The 23,073-nt window shown below is 39.5% G+C and overlaps 1 protein-coding gene across 1 annotated transcript; it reads left to right on the top strand.

Annotated features, from left to right (window-relative positions):
• The first annotated feature begins 724 nt into the window (after window positions 1-724).
• Window positions 725-22,690, top strand: LOC144641035 (VWFA and cache domain-containing protein 1-like). The gene is made up of 30 exons (XM_078500097.1): window positions 725-1,025; window positions 1,733-1,976; window positions 2,507-2,785; window positions 3,601-3,854; window positions 4,330-4,362; window positions 4,473-4,559; window positions 6,004-6,091; window positions 7,415-7,587; window positions 8,073-8,203; window positions 8,754-8,862; window positions 9,525-9,716; window positions 11,326-11,415; window positions 12,107-12,181; window positions 12,738-12,797; window positions 12,894-13,038; window positions 13,898-13,996; window positions 14,469-14,572; window positions 15,214-15,362; window positions 15,867-15,921; window positions 16,249-16,373; window positions 16,711-16,821; window positions 17,301-17,379; window positions 17,490-17,549; window positions 17,905-17,992; window positions 18,693-18,759; window positions 19,374-19,479; window positions 19,836-19,882; window positions 20,447-20,570; window positions 20,888-21,004; window positions 22,454-22,690. The coding sequence occupies exons 1-30, from the start codon at window positions 870-872 to the stop codon at window positions 22,688-22,690; spliced, it is 3,684 nt and encodes a 1,227-aa protein (XP_078356223.1). The 5' UTR covers window positions 725-869.
• Window positions 22,691-23,073: the final 383 nt, after the last annotated feature.

The raw sequence follows: 23,073 nt of genomic DNA, 5'->3' as shown, positions 1-23,073 counted from the left end.
GTCACTTCTACATATGTAAAATCTAATGTCTGTAGGTATGACGTAAGAGAAACAGCAAGCAAGAATTAGCTGCGTGCTTATAGCCAATCAAAATCAAGCTGGTGACACCAATGTATAATAATAGACGTTATTATTCAACAAATGAGCGCGCTGCCCATATATGGTCAAAATGTTAACGTTATCTGTCATCCATACATAACAGATATCCTGCGTTATTATTCAACAAATGCGCGCGCTGCCCATATATGGTCAAAATGGTAACGATATCTGTCATCATACTTAATTGATATCCTGCGAAATACGTAGGTTGCAAAGATTCGTCCGAACTCTCGTAAAGCGCTGCATAATAACAGTTTTTCTAGCAGCAAAATGTGTTTCGTTGACAATTTGTTGAATAATAAAATAATTATTCTGCTCAATCTTGCGGAATATCGTCTGATTTTAGCCAACTCGGCCTACGGCCTCGTCGGCTAAGTATCAGGCGATACTCCGCGCGATTTGGCAGGATAATTGTTAATTATTTACATTTATTTTAGATAATTATATAGTGCTACTATTCTATAGGTAAAAAAGGCACCGTGTAAAATTAATTTTCGTCGGTTTGACGGATTCAACGTGGTAGTGTAGTGGTAAGGGAGCGATGTTAGCAGGTCGAAGGTTCCGGATTTCCAAAAGAGAGTTCCTAATTGCAGACTTGCATTTTTTTGGTACAAAAAACACGTGTTCTCTATTGTTATGTAGTTTGTTTCTTATTTTGCTTTTGTTATTTTAACTTCTGAAACATTATCTTCTAGGTTCGAACGTCCCGGATCGGTTATTACACGTTAAACGAGGATCTCACAATCACGTCCAACACAGAAAAGCACGCCATGATTCAACAAGACATGGTGATCTCTCCGCGGCTCTCCCTCCGGGGATCAGATGACATGTATCGGATTGTCCTCACATGGGGACGGTCCCCCAAGGATTTAGACTCTTACCTGATCACGCCTTGGAAAAGGGATGCCGATTGCCAGTCTGGAATGGTAGGTTGTAACATAACTCGCGGTTTGCGCCCTGGATTGGAGATCGGAAATTGGAAAGTTCGAGCGCAACCAATCAAAATCTTCGTGTTGTAATCCACGGTGTTGTGTGCAAGACACTTAACCCTTATCGTGTTTTTCTCAATTAATTTGTATTAATAGATACTAGCGAACTTTAAGGGCAACCTGAAAAAAAATTTCGGGGAGAGGGGGAAGGGAAATTAGGAAAAACATGGGATTGCAAAGCATTCCAATCGCAGCATAAATATTTCTAGTCGCTTCATGCAATGTCTACGGAAAGCTGTAAAGCTTTGTAATCCTTATGAATTACAGCAGAATGCTCTAGAATTGTCAGTTTTTAAAAAAAAGTCTGCGTTCGACCCTAGTAGCCTAACAGGCCGGAGCTTATTCCGGTTTCCGTAGCATGAAGCGACTAAAAGTATTTCTACTCTCCCCCTGGATGGGATGCCCGGGATGGGATGCTAGTCCATCACAGTTTTACCCCCAGCATTTTATTCGCTGGTTTCCATTTGTACATCTGGGTAGAGAGAGGTATTTTGACAGTAAAGTGTCTTGCCCAAAAACACAATACAGTGACCTCAGCCAGGGCTCAAACCCGTACCGCTCGATCCGGAGTCCAGCGCACTAACCATTAGGCCACTGCGTCTCCCTATTTTAGTAGTAGAGAATTCATATTTGAATGTGTACAGGTTTTCTTTGATGGCAAGAGATGTCAGCATGGCTCGGAGACAATTGATCTTGATGTGGATGCTACAGATATGTACGGACCGGAGACAATAACCATGAGAGGACTGCAGTCAGAGACATTTGGTTATTATGTGCATATTTATACCAATGGTGTATGCTGGGATAAGATATCAGCCAATGTGAAGATTTACCAAGCCTCTACGGGCGGTCTGTTGCACAATATCAAACAACCAGGATGCAGTGAGAGTAAGAAATATAATTAAATATAAATTTAATAATAGAATATGAAATGTAAATAATGAGACTAATCGGCCCTGGCCAAACGGAGTAACAAAAAGTCGCCAGTTTTGGAATATCCGAGTTTGCATGCGTAAAGGCCGGCGTGCACTCATGCTGTCAAAAAGCCATTTCTGTGCTAAAGTGCGCGCTATAATTCAGTACTCGAAGAAAAGAAACAAACAAACAAACGTTCAAAACATACTTCTGAAATTTTACAGACCTAAACGAAGTATAGAATATAAAAGATTATTGACAGAAGGTTGCATAATAACTTCACTACCAATCTCAACTGAAGAATTTAAATCGCGTGTTGGAACAAGATTAATTTCTACTTGTCACATTTAGATGGGAATTAAGAAGCGTTTTCTGAATAGTGCACAAACAGAAAAATCGAATGTAATCCTGTGGCATTAATTTGTTTTCTCAATTCTGTTGAATGTGATTCTCAACCCGTAGCCAAACCATCAATTTGTTCTTCTCTCTTTTTTCCATTTCAGACAGAATTGGATATGACATCAAGAACTGTTCACGTTACTGGCACGTTTTCGATTTCGATGCTTCTACAGCTAAATTTAAAATCTACCAGAACAAGCTTACGCATACCGCACCCAAACTCAAGAAAAGCATTGTCAACCCTAACTGCAGCTGTCAAGTCAAGAATGACATTTCTAGTGATGACGTCATCAGTTCTGCGGAGAAAATTTCAGTCACGGCTAAGAATCTTATGGTTGACAAGCTTTGCGTGAACGAGATGAAGAATATTTACGATAACTCAAGTAAGTCTTTCATTTACTTTAGTTACCTTACTCTAGATACAGTCCAACCTCTATTAAGCGGCCACCTATTAAGCGGCCACCCTCCATTGAGCGGCCACTTTCAAAAGTCCCGATTTATTTGTCTGTAAACTGCAGTATTTGATACCTCTATTCAACGGCCACCTCTATTAGGCGGCCGCGCCCACCTTTTTGCTGTCGCAAGTGTATTATTTATATGGTTTTTTACCGCTCGATCTATTAAGCGGCCAGCAAATTATATTTCTAGGCGAAATGGTGAAATATCTAACTGTTGATGCAAAAAGGCCTAAGAAACTTGTCAACGATGTTTTGCATCTTTTTCTGTACATTATCAACCCGAAGAAATAAACTGTACATTTTAACTACGTGCCCTCTGTGTTAGAGTTTTTCTGGAAATGCACTTGATGTTTTGTTGCAATGAAATTCGGATTTATCTTCATAAGTGTTCATTTTTTTAAAGCACTTTGCTCGGACTTTGCTATATAGAGTCAATAAAAAAAATGCTTACTGCAATTTCTATCCAATTTATATTGTACCTCTATTAAGCGATCACTTTTCAAAGTCCCGAGGGTGGCCGCTTATATAAGTTTTAGAGATTCAATCAAATGTACAAGCACTGTTATTCACTGATGATGACATTAGTCCATGTTGTAACATGCTGTTGTTGCACCTGATTGGCTGAGAACCTTGGAAAGCCAACAAAAAGATTTTATGCAGCCTTTGACAGGTTTTAATAGCAGAATAGCAAAAGGAAACAAGTCGATGTGTAGTTAACGGTGTGCTTTTATTCACTGCAGTGAAGAAGAACATAAGACTAAACCCTTCAGATTTGGTGGACAAGCTTGCTATGTTTATAAGCGGACAGATCGAAGAAAAGAGACTCCTCGGAATGAAACTCAAGGATGTGATTGAAAAAGGATATGAAGAATCCAAGACCGCGAATCAGCCCAGGATAACAAATCTGAAAGAGATTGCTCCAAAACAGTGCTGCCGCTACGATGGCGAGACCAAATACTCCACCAAGTTTCAACGATGGGTTAACACTAAATCGGTAATTTTTGTTTTTCTTTTTGCGTAAATTGAAATCTGTTTTGAAACACATTTTATCTTTAACCAAGTATGGCATTTAAAACAAGCAATATATGGCACCTTTGGATGTGGTTCACGGTGTCTAAACGCCCTTCAATTTTTTTTACGTAAGGGATATAGCTGGAAAGAGAGTCGCCAAAAACTCTCTCAAAGTCCACGGGAAAATTTGCGAACGAATGTCTGTAAACCAGAACTTAAAATTATTGTTACAGTTAACTGTCTAGCACTGTACCTAAAGTACCGGTACGTTTGATCAGAAAAGGTTAGATCGCAAAAATGTGGGGGAAAATACGCCCCTTGTCCGGCAATTACTTTCTTGTCTTACAATTGCAAAGCTACTTTACAAACTATTCTGACTGTTTCTGCTTGTTTCCGCTGGAAAAGCGATGATATAGTAATGGTTGATTTAATATATTTATTTTCTTTTCGTTTTTCAGAGCTGCTGGTCTTGGCCAAGTGAAATAAAAGAGGTATAGATTTTTATGTTTTATCACGTCACTATGAAGCACCAATGCAGATTTCTGTTATCACTGTTGATTGGTAATTAGCTACGGGTTTGACCAGTTTAATCCGGTTTCAGATGCCTGATGAGCTTGTATCAGCTTACGACTGGACCAGTTCTCTAGAAAAACAAATGATGGAAAACGTCGATTCCCGGTCACAAAAGGTATTCTTAAGATCAGCTATAGATATTTTTTAAAAAATCTTTTTCTTTGAAAACTGCGCATGCTTGCTGTCCCGGGGGGGGGGGGGGACTCCCCTATAAAAATAACAGGGGTGCTCGTCGCACCTTTTAAGGGATAAAATTTGTGGATTGTTACCGCTGAGGGTGCTAAAACCTAAAATGTCCACCGCTAGAGTTGCCGCGGCAGGCCAAAATATGGATTTTGATCATGCCATCATTGTCAACAGAGCGAAGGACTTCCACAAGAGGCTTTTCCTTGAGGCTTACACTTTGAGTGAGACCCCAATGGGGGCCATGAGCGTATTGACATATTAGCAATTTACGTCTTTCGCATGATTCAATCTCGCGCAACGATCGCTTTGTGACGTTTGCTATTGTAACACGCGCAAAATAGTGAACTGTTTTAAAAAGCCGTTACGGCCTTAAAGACCAAAAATGCTCGGTCGAAGCGTCTTGATTTAGTTTTTTCGCGAACGTTGTACATTATGTTCAGTATTTCAGTCAGTGTTAGACCTGAGTTATTTTGTTATACTATACCTGACTGCAAATTCAGCATTTTTCGCATATTTTCAACGGACCTTTTTACTTACTTGATCAATCCTGAAACTGTCAAGATTACTTAAGCTTACACTGATAAAAAGAAGATATTCAGTTTGTAACAAAAGTAGAGAAATTAAATATTAAACTAGTTAAATAACGTAAAATTAGCCCGCGCTTTGAACTTTTCTAAAAGCGCATACTAGTTACAGAAAAAGTAAAAGGAATTGAAATCCATTTTTAAACTTTTGACAAGGCTTACCTTCTTCGCTGATATTTTCTTAAGCAGACGAGGTTCCCAAAAGAGTTAGTAATAAAAACATGCAAACCCAAAACGCAGTTTTGGCTTTGCATCCGGCCTTTTAATATTAACACCGGGTTTCATACTTTTGTAACAACTTTTATCCTTGCGCTAATACGGCAACTCGTTTTGCAACGCTGAACAAACTGAAAAAATTACGTCATGAAGAGAAATTTGTCATTGGAATTCTTAAGCGCGCGCTGAAACTGACCAAGAACGAAATATGACTGTGCGTCGAGTTAATCCAAATTGTTCAGCGGGGTTTAGAGTTTGATGAAACCTGAATGTGATTTCTATAATGGTTAGTGTTCCATGTCGCAAACTTGGGTCGTCCAACCATGTTATCACAGCTGGATTCAGGTTCATTTATTTCCACACATTCCCACTTATCGACGAAACGTTATCTTCCAGAACGCGAGAAAGTTTGTCTCATTTGAACCTAATTGTATAGGCCTATATTATCTGGCTCTCACGAGTCTCCTGCATCTCAGTGGTGGAGCGTCCGACTGTTTCATAGATTTAGATTGTAATTCAGTTTGAATAGTAAAAGCAGGGAATAATAACTCAATACTATGTCTTTTCTTTTAGGGTCAACTCAAATGGCAATATTTTGCTGATGATGCAACAGGATTCTTTCGAAAATTCCCCGCTGCATTGGTCAGTTCATCCAAGTGTGGTACGTTTCTGTTTCTTTTCCAAAATTATAAAAGTTGGCAAAAGGATTATAAAAATCTTGCTCCAACATCGTGTTGGATGAACATGTCTGATCGTTTAGCCGTCTCTACAAAAAGTTTGATCATTTAGCCGGTTCATTCAAAATGATTTGGAATATGCCTGGTCATTCAGCAGGGGATAAAGGTTCTTATAAACGATAACGTGTCCTTGCTCTGTAACGCGTTAATTCGCGCCCGCAGCAAATTTAACTGGTTGAAATCTTTACGAAGGACTCATCAGAACTCGCTTTCCATGGTCATTCGGAGCCCTCGTCATGACTAAGGAATTTTCGTTGAGCGTTTTGGATTATCATCCACACTGATGCGATCGAAATCGCTCGCCGTTTTCAATAAAAATGCATCCATCTAGAAACCCTGTACAGCGTAGGAACATTTGAATACGGAGCCCTAACCTATCATGTTCAGTGTGGACTATAGGCAAAACCCATTTTAATAAGGAGCTTTTGTGGTCTTCACTGGTGTCAGAACTATCCTACATGCACAGTTCCGAGTTTAGACAACGATCGATGTTAAGCAAAAAATCCCAATGTCACTTTCCAAGCAAAATAATGCTCGTTTCAGATTGCTTTTGGTCCATTTATCAGATTTATATCGAAAACAGCATACACCTAATTGCAATAAAGTTGTCATAGAAGAAAGTAAAAAGTAAAAAGTCAAATAGGAATTAATTAAGCGCATACATCAAATTTATTTGTACAAACGGCCTCAAAATGCCTCAAAATATGAATAAATCAATTTATCTTGTTATAGCATAAAAAAAGTGGACTTAAAGTGTGCAGATAAAAGCTCGCGGGTTTCCTGTAAATGCTACCAGTTATGAAACTACGCTAATTAATTCCTATTTACTTTTTTCTTTTTTCTATTTTCTATGACAACGTTATTGCAATTAGGTGTATATGGAAGGCAATTGACCTTTTCAATTAACTACAGAAATAAAAAATGTCGCTGTCGCTTTTTACGTTCTCAAAAATAACCAATTTCTGGTAATTTTACGCTCTCAGAGAGGCACAAATATTTAGAACGTACAGTCAACACCCGCCTTGTGGACACCTCGCTATCATTACGGACACCCCGTTATTACGGACAGGAGTTGAAGTCCAGGCAAAAAAGAATTACTGAAAATATCTCACGCTACTACGGACTTTCTATATTACGGACACCAAATTGTGGTCCCGAAGCTGTTCGTTATAGTGGGAATTGACTGTACATGCAAAACTATTTTACTGATTATTGAAGTGTTTGACTTTGTCTTTTTATCGAAACAGGAACTAGAGACGAGCGACTTCAGCCATGGTACATAGCAGCCATTCTTCGGCCAAAGAATGTTGTCATACTATTCGACATCAGCTACTCCATGAAGGAAGAAAACAAAATTATATTTGCAAGAACCGCCATCACTCCTGTGCTGAAGGGATTATTGCCGACGGATTTTGTTAATGTAAGCGATTTACGCAAGTCTCGTTAAGGAAGATAAAAGTCTGCGTCAAGCCAAGTGGTCCATATAAGCCGGAGCGTATTCCGCTTTCTGTAGTATTAAGCGACTAGGGACATTTCTAATCCCCCCTGGATAGGATGATAGTCCATCGCCGGGTTACCCCCCAGCGTTATTTCGCCGGTACCCATTTATACCTGACTCGTCCCCAGTCGTCTTTTGAGTCCATCTTGAGTCTAGAAGACTTCGCGTCTTGTAATTTTCGCATAAGAGTCGACTGGGGACGTGTGTCAGCATTTATACACCTGGGTGAAGAGAGGCACAATGAGAGTAAAGTGTCTTGCCCGAGAACTGTACAACGCAGTGACCCCGGCCAGGGATCGAACCCGGACCGTTCTATGGGGATTGCTGCGCGCTAACCATCAGGCCACCACGCCTCCCGATCGGTAGAAGTTTGTTTTTGAAAGCAAATTTCTTCACTCTTTCAACAGGTGATCGCTTTTGCTGAGTCCGCACTTCTACCGGGCATGACACATAGTGGGGATTCAGATGATACATACAATAGTTGTTTTAATACTCAGCTCGTCCAAGCAAATGGGCAGAATCTTCTGGACTTAAAAAGGTAATGTACTCTTTTTATTATAAACTCGAGACACGTTAAGAATATTGGCTGCATGTCTTCCCGCGCTTTACATCTGTTTTCCCGGGCTTTACATCTGTTTTCCCGGGCTTTACATCTGTTTTCCCGCGCTTTACATCGGTTTCATGTTTGTCCGCGCAACATCGGTACGGGTACGTTTTCACTCAGACGTACTTAGTCTTACTAATTGTAAGGTCGTTGAAAATTTTCCCATAATCTTTTTGATTTTTTCCCAAAATCATCTTTATTATTTATCACCGAGCTTAAAAATTACCATCTTTATTATTTACAACACACTTGATGATTTCGACATTGCTGATCCTAGCAGTAAGCAGGACGCGTGTCACTTATCAACCTAGTAAATGACCCAGTTCACCACGAGTCTCTCGTAGCTCAGTTGGTTAGAGCGCCCAACCGGTATCTGGGAGGCCATGGGTTCGATTCCCGTCGGGGACTCATAATTTTTCTTTGTCCCATGCTTGTGTCATTGTTGAAAAAAATCATCATCAATCTTTCATTTTTTACATTGTAGATTTGTTCAGGATGTACCTCTTGCTTCAACGAAAACGTCCAACTACTACAATGCTATTTCAATGGCTTTAAAACTACTTACTAACATGAAAAACAACCGTGACACACACGTAAGTAACGTAACACACGACATAATGTAACGTAAGTAAAAGAAGCTTGGAAGTGAACTACCAAGTACCTTTAAAGTCCTATATAAGTGCCCCCTCCTCTCTTTATTAAGCCCCCTCGCCCGTGTAGCAGTTTATGTTTTTGATTAGCCACTTCTCCATTGAGCTCTGCCCTTTCCTAGATGGTAAATCATGACAATTTGTGAAACACCAAACAAGGCAACTTAACGCTTTTAAAGATTTACATCTAGACATTTACTTACAATAATTGCTATTTCATGAATATGTGTATGTTACCAAACAGCACTAAAACATCAAGTTAACAAAGGCCACTTTGTTTCTTTTATACGTACCCTAACTGATATATGATTTGAAATAAAATCCCCGTCTCAGGAGTCGTCTCTAATAATCTTCCCTTTATATTAAGCCCCCCTCAAATGGTCTAAAAAAGAAGAAAGCCCCCCTCTGGGATGGCACTTTACGGCGAGTAAATTATTTGTGAGTTCTGTTGTGTACTAAACACTGTGTTTCATGAGTAGATTGTATAATCTGAAGCACACAGTGTTATTGTAATTCACAAAAGGCTCATTTCCTAGCAGTGCCTTTTTCGCGTTAAGTGAGTTATAGACGTCAATGTGATTCTTATTTCTGGCATGTTAACACAGTTGATCTTTCTGGCCGGGAGTACGGACGTTTCTACAGAAGACATCAACACTCTTTTGTCCCGGAGCAACTCTACGGTCAGTGTATACACGTACAGCTTATTGGGAGAGACGACAAACAACTCTTCGGAGCTGAAAACGCGGTCTGCTAAGAGACTCCAGGAAATGGCTCGAACCAGCAACGGAAAGTTTGAGGTATTGTGACAAAAAATGACTCTGTGCATGGAGAGACTCAAGAATTGGACCCGGCGAAATTATTCACCTCCAAACGATTGGAAATGGTTTCTGCAGTTTATGATGTTTTTTAATCTTTCTATTTGCGGGCCCAAGAGAGGCCCGCAACCCTAATCTTGACAGTGACCAGCGGATTGCGTTTTACGCGTGCGCGCCACGTTAATAATAGGCGAACAGAAACCGGAAGTTGAAAATTTTGTTCTTTCACTAAGAACGATCGGAACGCGAAAAATGTGTCAATCACGATAGTTTGTCTTAACACCGGAAGAGAAAAATCTCTTCTCCAAGAACGATAAGAATGCGAAAAATGAGTCAATCTCTCAACAGTTTGTCACATAAGATCTACGCTTCTGTCACATGGAAGATTGCAAACATTACAATTTGTAGACGTTGTTTTATAGGTGCTGCTTTTGAGAAAATTTGCTGTGATTATATCACAGATAAAACAACGGCAAAGCGAATGATTCCAGCAACGGTTATTCTCGAGGAATTCGTTATAACACTGACAACATAACGAGTTTATCAACCGAGGAAAATCACATCTCAATTCACACCACGTGCTCGACTACACTTCACAATCAACTGTCAATCAAAAAACAACTCTGACTGGTTCGCGGCCGGTTCGCGGCAATTATTAAAGCGTGACGCGTTGCTCGGAATAATTGTCTTTAATTTTGTCCAGTGATTTTTCATTAATCGCGCCACGTTAACAAAAGGCAAGCACAACATAGCGAGTTTACCGACTGAGAAAAAAGAAATCTCAGTTCACAACGAGTGTTCGATTACACTTCACAAAACTGTGTAATCAACAACATAGATCGGTTCGCTGCAATAGGAAATGATAAAAACATGCATTCCTTGCGTGACGCGTTACTCGGAATACCATTGTCTTTTGTCCATTTTATCATTTATTTATCGACACTGCTATCTAACATTACGCACTCTCGTACCAGTCAGTGCCTTTCAGTTCTAAGTGCGTCAAGGCCCGCACTTTCTAACCTGTGGTTACCACTAGTTGTATCTATAACAAATTTGTCGATTTTGATTGGTTCTGCGCGCGCCTATTTGTGGTGTAATTGGCGCGCCATCACGTGGGTGCACAATTGCAGCTATCCGATTTAGTACTGCTTTTTGTGATTGGACACCTACGCCATCCATGTGTCAGTCACGTGCACTCAGATGGGTTCTTTCTTGCTGTTTTCCTACTGTTTGTAGAACTGATTGAATATACCATTGACTTTTTCACTCAAAAGAGGTTTTAAAATGTTCTGATACGATCGATGAAGTAGTAACTAGACCTCATGTCGTACAATTGAGAGAGTAATCGTGCGAGATTGGCCTCGGGTTGCACGCTCGACCGATTTTGAAATTACTCGCCCGATTACTCCCTGTATTCTACTCCTCTCAGTCCATTACTAATAGATAAGAGTATATCCCCAAAGAAGTAAGAATTTGTCTAATTCAGAAAAGCAAGGTTTTACAATCTTAACTAAAAACACCTTTAAGATGGTCCCAGAGTATTATTCCGATAATATTCTGCTGACATGGTGCTGTATTGTTTTTGCATTAGAATATTCCAGATTATCGTGAGCTCGCGTTTAGGATGGGTCGCTTCTACAAGAACATTCCCAGCAGCAACAAACAGGACGAAGGACCGCGAGTAAGTACACGAAGATAAGTAAAGTTAATTCAGACAGCTTTTCAGAAAATTCATCAACTTTAATATTATTGCATTTTAATTTTTTTTTACGTTTCCCTTATGACTTTCTCTCTCTCTCTCTCTCTCTCTTCTTTTTTTATGTGGTCTATAATCCGTTGTAAAATGGATAAAAGTCCAAAATAGAGCGAGTGAGTGTCGAACAAAACCAAAGTAATCACTCTGGCCAATCACATAGGACAGCGACAGTCCAGTGAACTAATCGAAGCGCGGGAAAAACGTGTGTGAGCGCTGTGTCAGTGAGTCACAAAGTATTGTTTTACTTTTGATTGGTTGAGAAGGTGGGGCGACTGTTTTCAACCAATCATTGAGCATAGTAATGCAGAACGAAAACAAACGCGAATTACTTTCGACACTCAATAAAAATCGCACTAGCAATGTAATTTTTTAGCACTTTTACTCTGTTAACTGTTGTCACAAACTTCAGAACAAGTTACTCTTCTATTACTGATTTTTGAGTGTTACTCAGACACCATGCATACCCACAATTAATGCAATTTATATTATTACGGTAAGGGAACGTGAAGTTTGATTTGAACAATAATGACTTGAACTGTTGGTCACACATGGGGATTGTTGTCTCGTTTCATAAGAGGCTATAAAGGAGTATTGACTTGTATATCTTTGTTTACAGCTCTCGTCTCCACAGTTTGCTGAGAGATTAGGAATGTACGTGACGCTTGGAGTTCCCTGCTACAGCAAGGATGAGGTATAAAAAATACCAGCAACTTCACGTTCAAACACAGCAAACATGTGGTTTTATAAAGTAAATTAAGATGTTTCCGTTACAAAATACGCGGGAGTAAGGGTTCGTACGGGTCCTGGAAAACCTGGAAAGTCCTGGAATGTTATTGTGGAACTTTTCAGTACTGGAAAGTCCTGGAAAACGATTACTGGTCCTGGAACGTTCTGGAAATCTGGTTAACTCAAGTAACAACTGAATTCTCTGAACTAATGCATGGCAGACAGTAAAGTGAAACAATATTGAGATTTTGGGAGTGAAAGGGTTTTTGTGAATTTTGAAGTCCTGGAAAATCAATCTTTTTTTTTAAAATAGGAATTTTTTAGTAAAAATTGGTAGACGGATACCAGGCAGTCCTGGACTGCTCTTGCGTGGGGGTCAACTGTCTGGTGGTGTTTCAAAATTTTTTTCCTTCTTCAATCCCTTCTTTAAAACTCTTAATATTTCCTTCAAATTTAAGTATATTGCCTCTTTAATATTAGAGACGTAAAACACTTAGTTTTTGGTTTGTTCTTCGTTTTAGTCGCTGATCGGTGTTGTTGGAATTGACATAGCGTTGAGTGAACTTCTTCAAAACACGGTGGTAAGTTTTCGTTTCATCGTGGCTTGTTTTGAGCTTAACTGTATTATAAATAATGTTTATTGTATTAATCGAAACGCAAAAAATTTCCCATTGCAGTCGTTGGGGGCCGGTGAACTGTCGTACACCTTCGTGATCGAAACCGACAATGGCCGAACCCTGGTTCATCCCCAGCTCCCCGAGCCTGAGGCAATTCAGGAAGACCCTGTGGTGATTATCATCAGTGACCTGGAAACAAGTCCCGGTAAGAAACTGCGTATGATCATGCTTGTGATTGTTGTTGTTTTTTCGTTCTTTCCAATAAAATAGTGATCTAAGAGGAACTTCGAGGAGTTTACAATGATCTTCGAGGAACAGATAAAGTCCAAGGACCTTTTCTCAAAGCTAAACGTCAAAGTAATTCTATCGGCGTTCAAAATATTGTTAGTCTGTTCAAAATGTTCAGTTCTGTTCAATTTACTTGGGATGAAAACTAAACGTGAAAATTGGGGGATATCATCTATTTTTAAAAACTAGTCATGGTATATTGCGATTCCTGAGTTTTGATTGGTTTATAGGCAATGGTGTATGAACTCATATACCATGGACCACAAATATGGTAGGTCTACGCGTGAGCGAGAACAACCGGGGAGCTCAAATATTGCAATTCTTTGGGTGTTTTAAATAAAACAATTATTCCACTCGCACTGGTTGGAAATGAGATAGTTATAGCCAAGCGCTACGCGCCTCGTTGGCTATCTACTATTTCATATCTAACGCGCGGAGTTCCCCAGTTTTAGATGCATCACGTGATGTATTTAGACATTTTTGCGCGGGCGAAAAATATTTGATGGATTAAAACCTGTAATACTATATAGCTTTTGCAGCACCATTGTCAGTTTTTCAAGGCTCGATTCCCCAATTTCTCCTCGTCCCACGTATAATTCAAATAGTCCGTTATTTGCCTCTACGAGCAGTTCACATACGCACGAGGGATACCTCGCCACGTTGCCCTAGTAACCAAAAATCTAAAAATGGGTTAAAATGGAGTTACTCCAGGTCATCCTCTATTATTGTAGATGAAATTTTGCTAGATTTATGTGGCGTTTGTAATTTGTTTTCAGGATTTTTAGCCATCCTTTCTTCCATGATGAAGAGGGAAACCGGCAGCAAGACTTTGAGATCCGAGCGCGTCCTATCCCGAGGACACCCAAACTTTAACGGTAACCGGCTAAAACTTGTTCTAACTTGGTCTCGCGCTTGTTCAAAGAGTTTATATCTTTAGATAGAGAGGTTTTCACTTGAGTGTCGAAAGTAATTCGCGTTTGCATTAGTTTTGCATCACTACGAGAAGTGATTGGCTGAAAAGAATTCGCGCACTTTGTCAACAAATCAGAAGTAAAACCAAATCCAGTCGTGTCTCTTTCACACACGTTTTCCCGCGCTTAAAGCTGGCTACTTGCCTCCCGAGTTTTTATTGGCTCACTGAATTGTCTGTGTACTTTGTGATTGGCCAGAGCGATTACTTTGGTTTTGGTTTCAGGACACTCGATTGAAAACGGCCCTTAAATCTATTACATGTTTTAACTTCGAGTTCTAGTTGTTTTCTAACTTGCGGCCTGAACTTTGTTTTCCTTTAAAACAGTCATCATTATTAAAAACTCTCATTCAGTCTTGCATTTTCTGTTTGCTTAGGTTATCGTGGTGTGACCGCTAACTTTACCTACTCTTGGAAGCCTGTTAACAACACAAACTTCGCTGTGTGCATCGTGGTAGCGTCAAACGAATTGGACACCAAGGTAAAGCCATTGGTTCGCAAACTCAGTTTCCAAAGCATTCAGTTTGATGATTGAACTGAATTGAATTGAATCACTTTAATTAAGATACGGTAGTTACAATAAGATAAAAAAGACTTCTTTACATGAAAGCCGTATGTAAATATATTAAGTACAAGTTCATTCAAGTACATTACTGCGATGATCTTCCATTTGCTTAAAATGTATATCCGCAGTACAAATATATGAATTTCATATATTCATTTCAAACAAGAAAAATTATATTGACAAATCTCTTCTTATTTTATTCATCTAGTACAGTAGAGTTAACTGCAGTTGTAAAACTCAATTATGAAGTACTGGAAGAAATAATTTGTGTTTGAACTTTTCAAAGTTGCTTTGCGTAAACTTAAATACCAGAGATGAATGGAGGTAGCCATTGAGGAAAAGTGACAATTTCGTCATAAAATGAACAATTTATTTTTACGCACCAGCGGCCAAGATGGGAAGTTATAATGTTTTGAGGCGTGTCATGTGACGCGTTCTTCTTAGTTACGGGGTATTACAAGTCAAGCTTCAGGTTATTCTTCGCAGCTACATACAATATAACTGAATATCTTAGTGATGCATCTAATGTGTCATCATAATCTTAACGGTTTTTTTAGGAAATAGTCAGTCACAAGCCATACTCTCAGCCCGATCTCTATCACCGCTACGATTTTGTGAAATATCTGGACGTAGGTTCGATTATTGTGGACAAACCGATCGCTTTTCTAAGCAATACTTCATTTCCTGCTACGCTCTCTCGCTCAAAGTAAGTGTTTTTGCCTTTAATATTTCTTTTAAATTAAACTGAAGTTTAAGTTACAAGTCAATACTTTGACAGGATATTTGGCTACCAATTTCCCTGCAAGAAAGACGCACTTGAAGTTCATGAATACCGCTTAGTTTTCAACTCTGTTTGAACCCGTAGTACTCAAAAAGGCGTTGCTAAGGACCATGGCGTAAACTCCTAACAACAAGGCGGCTTCAGCAATGCTCGTGCTGTTTTGTGTTTGGACAACAAAAATCGAAAAACAGGGTTCTCAGATCTCTTCACTATGTCTATATTATACCTTATTTAGTTTTTGCTGCGAGAAAACTACCTTCCCTTTCAGTTTCGTTAGCGGAGTAAACATTGGTCTGTTTGTTAGTTGTCCGATTACATCGTGGACTGTTTTGATTGCAAGGTGAACCAGAACCCGTCAGTTGTCGGGTGAACACATCCATGCAATTGCAAACCTGGGTTTCTGATTGTTTCTTTTCTTGTCTTACTCAGCTATTTCCTCAGTTCCGGTTGCTTCAATGATCCGTATATGTTTGAGAACACGCCGGTGAGTTAAATCTTAAATTACTAGTCTAGAAAAATGGAAAAAAAAAATACCGAAATTATACTTTAAGTTGATAATGCTAGTCCCCTCGCGTTCTAGTACCAGCTCTAAAACGATGGGAAAGTACAGATTAAAGTAATAGTTAAGTTGAGCTTGGCAGTCTCCGCGGTAGACTGCAAATACAGCCGCCTCCCACCGCTCCCACTACTACGAGCGAAACGCGCCCGTTCCCGTTGCCCTTGGCGACATGTTACGGTGTCGTTTCAAATTCTCTTCGTAGGCTTACATTGTCAAGCTGTCGTTTTTGACTCCATGTCACATGTATTGCAGGAAACACTTGAGTTTGTGAAGCATCTATCTGATTACGTGGATGGAGTAACCGACAAGCCGCCTACACCGTCACTGAAGAAAGGTGTCCTGGTGGATATTCGCCTCACAAGAGAGATAGAGAAGTGGTACGAACATGAACGTCATAATTATACTTATCGTTATGAATCGTTTTCGCTTTTATTTGAACGAACAGGTTCACGAGTTTAGTAGATGAAGTAGTGTACTACGTCCTCTACTCCATATACAGGATATTAGAAGTTGCAATTGACCTATCAAGGATTCATAGCTTAGTTGGTAGAGCAACGCACTGGTATCGCGGAGGTCATGGGTTCGAAGATCATATTCATTCACTTAAGGCTAATCTAATACCTTTCTCAAATATGCAGCTGGTCTCGAGTGTCAATATAAAATAATCGCCGTTTTCTTTTGTACGTGGTTTAATTGAGCTTTTGTTTATTTTAGTTGGAACCGGAATCCTATGCGTGTTCTTGGTAGCAGCGCAGCATGGCGGTACATTGCCACAAATTCTGGAGCAATGAGGCAATACCCAGGCAGACAAACTTATAATAACAGGTCAGTAGAGAACGAAGAATCATGCAAAGTGCAACTGATATAATGCAATCCATGTCTAAAATGACTTTTCTGATCCAAGGAACTATTGATAACTATTTCTCTGTATGCTGTCTTTGGTCACCCTCATTTGTATTCTCATTGTTAATGCCTTGCAGACCGTGTATAACAAATGTTTTGTAAAGACAGAGGTGTAAAATAAGGTATAAGGTGCCATAAGGGGTTTGATTGGTGTCCCCCCAGCCCACTTTTTCTTGAGTGCCATTTTCGACCGTTCCCCTCCCTAGTTGTGCGAGACACGATTTTTGGATTGAGAAGTCTGGGTTCCAGCCCTGGCCGGGGTCTTTGTGTTGTGTTCTTGGGCAAGACACTCTACTCTTATAGTGCCTCTTTCCATCTAGGGAAACCTAAGTCATAGAAACTCTTATAAACCTCTTTCCTATGGCTTAATTTATTTGTTTTGCTGATTATGTCTTCCTAAGATATGACCCAACCACTCGGCCTTGGTACTACGCGGCCAAATCCTACCCAGGAAAAGTGACATTTTCAGTTCCTTACTTGGTAAGTAATACATTGTTAAAGAGGCTCAGAGTCCAACGAGAAATACTAAAAAGCAAGACACATGTTAAACCTACAGTTAGCTAATAACATATGTTCTGGTTATTGTGTAGGATAATGGCGGGGCTGGAGTGGTGGTTACAACCAGTCAAACAATTAGCAGTGATTCCATGGTGAGTGTGGAGACAATAGATAGGTCTCGAGACATGTAACTTAATAAAACTTGCCGTGGTTTCCTTTGGAATTCCGTTTTAAAAATTTCGTACTTATCTACTAGATCAATTCAATTTGGCTACCAATGTCAGAACTTTCGTCTAGTGTAACATGTAAAAACAAGGTTTCATAATAAAAAGAAACAAATTCACTTTCGCGGTTCACTTTCCCCAAAACACGCACTATTCATTTCATGTAGTTGTTTTCAGAGAACGGCTAAGAAATAAACCAAGATGAATAATATACGTGCAAAGCCAGTGTTTTAGTACTATTTATCGATATAACCTTTTATATGTCTTTTTTTTAATATTCAAGGTTCGAGCTGTGATGGGCATCGATTTTAAAATGATTAAGATCCACGAAATAGTCACCGATAGTGGCCCTATTTGCAAAAAGAGTTCAGGTAAGATTTCACAAATTGTGTTGCGCAAAATCTTATCCTTTTTCAGACTCAGTTCAACGTGACTATCCATTTCAATCAATCAATCAATCAATCAATCAATCAAACTTTATTTATAGAGGGTTACACGTAATAGTTTTACAACTAATAAATTTGTGGCCCTCTCTAATGTACTAAAAAAAATTAAGAATCTACTACAATCTTGATTGATCACTGCAATCTGGTCAAGCCGTCTCTCATTTTTTATCAGTTGTCATGAGTAGCATCCCACTGCCCAAGCATAAAATTCCAAAAACCTTTTCGCTTTGCATTAAAGATCACTGCAATCTGGTCAATGTCAAAATAATAAGACAAATAAATGAACATCTACGTGGTTATACTTCCTGGTCAGAATCAGACCCTTTGACAGACAAGGGCAAAATCAATGTACAGCCCAACTTAAGGTTATGACAGTACCAAGCCATATTCTTTATGGCGAAACAAGCTCATATGTATTGCTGGGTTTGAAAAATCCTAGGAGATTCAGCTAAAAAAAAAACCGGTATTTCCATGTTGGTTCAGTTTATAAACAAAGTGAGCAAACGTTCGGCAGCAACGACATTACATGCAAACCAAGAACATAATTACCTCCACCGACCCGGGCTTTTGAGATTTATTCCACGGTCTAAGGAATATTGATGTAAACTATGTTTGTTGTTTTCAGTGTCATGTATACTGATCGATCCAAATGGCTATGTGGTTTACAGTAAGCAGTTTATGTCAAACCCTCGGTAAGTGCTTTGTATTGTGATGAATTACAGATCAAAAGAGAATAAACCAAGAGGTTCAGAAATTTAGATTGCGAATTGAAGTAACGTAGGATGGGAAAAAGATGACCACATGCATTGGAAAACCTTAGATTTGAAGAGGTTTCCCAATAATTTCTTGTATTCGAGTTTTTTCGAGATATCAGTTACCGCAGCTAGCCGGTTGGGATCCTTATCAACATGACTTCTTCAAGGGTGGATCCAGGATTTTTCTTAGGAGGGGTGCACCACTAAGGAATGGCGTAACTGACTGGTAACGCAAACAAATTTTAAAAGCGAAAACTAAGACGCAGGTCATCTCAGGGTGGGGCGCGCGACTCCTGCACCCTCCCACTAGATCCGCCCCTGGTTGATCAGCTAACGTATAAACTAGTCGTAAAAGGTGTTGTTTTTCATAGAAGAATAGAGGGGTACACATTCTGTATTAAATTTAGCGAGCTTGTTTTCCGGGCCCAGTAAGCAGTTTTCTGTGAAGAGAACAAGAATAACAGGAAGTACTCTGAGAAAGTCGCAGGCTGACTGGTTTTAGTGGAATGCTGTTATTACATGTTACGACTTTCGTTTTTATTTTAATGCAGAATTGCAAAAGAACGGGTCCATCTTGCGTACAAACATCCAGAGTTACTGTTGGACCTGATGAAGAAAGGAATTATATCCACGAGTCTGGCTTGTAACGACTTGGAGGTAAATATCAATGCATACCGCGACCTGCAGCGAACTTTTAGTCAAATGAAAGAAACCGAAACGGAACAGTCAGTTATTAATTTGTTATTTTTACTAACTAATATATGTAGTGAAATTAATATATGTAGTGAGAATTAAAAGAATTATTTATTCACGTGCCGTAAATGTGTTGCCTTCATCATGCTCGGGACGGAGAGAGATTTGTAAATATGTTTATGAGAAGACGTTATTAGAACAAACGCCATGAAAGAATCAAATTTTAATTTGCACTCTTAGTGCGATAAAAAGGCACACCTTTACTTATGTTTTAAGGGCGAAATAATTTGAATGCTAACAAATAGTTTGGTATCTTTCAGCTTGGCCAAACGTACACCAATTACAAGATAACGGATACACTGCCAACGTAGGTGTTTTTTTCTTTTGTTACCATTTTTCCGTTTTCTGTTTCTTAAACTTAGATGTCTTGGAGGTTTAAAAAATAGAGTCCATTTCAATCATCATCATCATCATCATCTCTGAGTCTTGACCATCAACATTTCCAATGTCTTATCTTTTAATATTTTGCCAAACCAAAATATTGTGGGGGGAGGGGGGACAAGCCGGAATTCGGAACACTCAAAAAATTATTCGGGAAACAAGAAATGTATCTGCCATTCAGTACACTGCAAAAATAATATAAGGAAGCATTGCATGTGGTTTAAAAAACCCTTAGAAGAAACAGAATTTTAGGGACGACCATTCCTGTCTCAATAACATTTATATGAGTTTCCAGTCCCCGTAAAATATCGTTAGGAACTAAATTAAGGGGAAAAATAACGTTGTTCGATGGGTTTTGCGTTTTAAATTCTTGCAACTTTTATTTACGTAAGTTTTCATGTTGTACACTGGAGCGTCGTTAAAATTTTAAATCTACATAATTTAAGATACTAGATTAGCTCCTTATCTTATTAATACTTTTATTTTCCAGCGGTAAAGTCCAGGGCTCATTGAAATGCGGTTATTATATTATGGTGGCTGTGCCGAACACCAATGTGTACCTTGTGGTCCTTGATGGAGGGGACTGCCCGGACCCCGCTATAAAATGCACCTCGGTGAGCAAAGTTTTTTTCTTTTTACATGTTAATTCACTCGTAGAAAACGTTTGTAAGTAGTTCAGTTAAAAGCTAACTAAGATCGGCGTAATGGCGTATTTCAACCCCCCCCCCTCCCCCCGTGGATTTCAAAGGATTTTGAAAACGCGACTGGATTTTTGTGATAACTCTAAACAGCTAACAAAACATGAGCTATGTGGAAGTTTTTCACAGCCAATTCGTTTTCCCAAGCTTCCAACTGTCCAAGTTGTCCGTGATGGGTAGCTTTATTGTAAGTTGTGCTTTTAATCAATTCATATCCTGTTTTTGTTATTTAGTGTTCAAAGAAGTCCTGTGCAGACGGTATAACCAAAGAAGTCTCTCTGTTGGCGCCAATCTGCGTGCCCTGCCTGTGCAGTGTGCCGTACAGTCCTTGTGCCTTACATTATTACAAGGTAACTATGACAACCGTTCACTTGGTAGCTCAGTGGACGTTGCATGTGGCTTAAAAGCTCTGGCAAAACGGCAACGCAAGTGGTCGCAAGTTGAACTTGTGTACAGACTTGCGTCGTGTGACCAAACGGACTCGCAAGTTTAGTCGCAAATGCACGCACTAAGTTGTTAAAAAAGCCATTTCAATGCTACTGCGCAGGGGCGGATCCCGGATTTTTCAAAGGGGGTGGCTGTTTACCAATCTTTTTGTTTACTATATTGTTCAAGCCCCTTTTTTTTAGGGAGAGAGGGGGGTTTCGGGCTTTTGGGCAATTTTTTGAAAAAAAATTTTGGGCTTGAGGCCCATATTTCTAGAGGCGTAGGCTCCACCACCCTAGGGGGTCTGGGGGCATGCCCCCTCAGAAAATTTTGAAAAGTTGAAGCCTCTAAGACGTGATTTCTGCGATCTGGCAACTAAACAGCTGTCAATTAGATTAACCGCTGTTTTTCCTTGATGATTTGGCAAATATTCTTTCCTCACTTATATTTTGGAGAACTCTAGTTCTTATGAAATGAACAGTAATTGAATTTAAAGTTGACAGGCAACGAACTTACAGGAAAGAACAGATATGCGTTTTTTGCTCACCCACGTGCGTAGAATTTTTAGCCCTTAGCAACGTGGCCTTGGGACAACTTTGACTTTCAGCTTGCTTGTGAAATCGCCTCGATGCGAATAAAACGGCAAGAAAACTCGCTTAAAAGATGTAAATTGAGAAGAAAATCATCCAGCAAGGCTAAAAAACTCTTGAAAGCTCTTAAAATTATACACACATGTTTTGTTACATTAAGCCAGAACAAACGTGTTTATTTTCACTTTTCTGGTGGATGAAGGGGGGTGGCTAGCCACCCAATCCACCCCCCTGGATCCGCCCCTGCTGCGCGCTCTGCAATTCAGTACTTGAAGTAAACAGCATGACGTGCTAAATACACTTTGTCTGTGGCGATAGGTAGACTTAATTTTACTAGAATGATTCATCCGATCTTACTTTAAAACACTAAATTTTCGGTGGCCTCTGTCCACCTTCATCAGAGTAAAATCTCCGATGAAGGTGGACAGAGGCCACCGAGAGTTTAGTGTTTTAAAAGTTATTAAGATCGGATGAATCATTCTAGTAAAAGCAAGACTTGCGTTGACTTGTGTCGGGTTGCCAAACGGCGGTGAAAAACTTGCGTTGACTTGCGTGCAAATTTGTTCTCGACCAAAGTGAACGCAAGTTCTGACCAAACGGAGGCGCAGGAAGACGCAAGTTGTAATTTTAACATTGTAGTTTTGGAATGGAATAGATAAATAAAAGGGAAAAAATGAAAATGAAAATGCAAGTTGAAAACTGGCGTCCACTTGCAAATGAAAGACATCCAGATTTTAGAAATGTCCAGATTTCACTTTATATTTCTTTTCTTTCTCTATTCAGAGCCCTAATGCCGCCGTGGCGTGTCCTTCTATTCATCGCAACCTGGCGACAACAAAAAGTGCCTGCAAGAAGCCTGATACCGACTCCGTCTTCGTTCGAGTTCCAACACGTGACCCAAGCCTTGCTTCAACTTTATCGCCTCATCCTAAAAATCCGTCGGGATCTGGAATCAAGTTAAATGCTTCCTTGTTATCTCTCTTATTAATATTGTTTCTTCGGTCAGTTGCATTCGAATAACATGTTACCTCATTGTTACTCATTTTCGAGGGACTTAATTTTGGCGATGTTTTTTCAAAAAATCGCGAAATTAAAGACCCGTGGAAACTTATTTCAAACATTTTCTTTTGAATATTTTTGCCCAAATCGCAAAAATTAAGTCCTGCAAAATGTGCCCGTTCCATTTTCGCGAAAATAAGTTCCCGCGAAAATAAGTAACAGTAAGGTATATGCCGCAAAAAAGAAGAAAAATACAGAAATACAAAAACTGAAAAATGCTTTACAAACTTCAAAGAAAATACAATCCCATGGCTGGGACTGCGACCTGCTTCAGCTAATCTTTATTCCATTAACAAAATTATTGAAAATTTAGTTTAACCGTTGTCTTATTATCAAATCACGCG

The sequence above is a fragment of the Oculina patagonica genome, chromosome 2 (assembly GCF_052425735.1).
Source record: "Oculina patagonica isolate OP01 chromosome 2, crgOcupat, whole genome shotgun sequence".
Classification (NCBI taxonomy): Eukaryota; Metazoa; Cnidaria; class Anthozoa; order Scleractinia; family Oculinidae; genus Oculina; species Oculina patagonica.
This window is presented reverse-complemented; position numbering and strand designations above follow the sequence as displayed.

Coding starts and splice junctions, on each gene's coding strand:
- LOC144641035 (XM_078500097.1), top strand. CDS start 870: ATGATTCAACAAGACATGGTGATCTCTCCGCGGCTCTCCCTCCGGGGA. Junction 6,092..7,414: donor GGTCAGTTCATCCAAGTGTG/GTACGTTTCTGT, acceptor TTATCGAAACAG/GAACTAGAGACGAGCGACTT. Junction 20,571..20,887: donor CCGCTATAAAATGCACCTCG/GTGAGCAAAGTT, acceptor TTTGTTATTTAG/TGTTCAAAGAAGTCCTGTGC.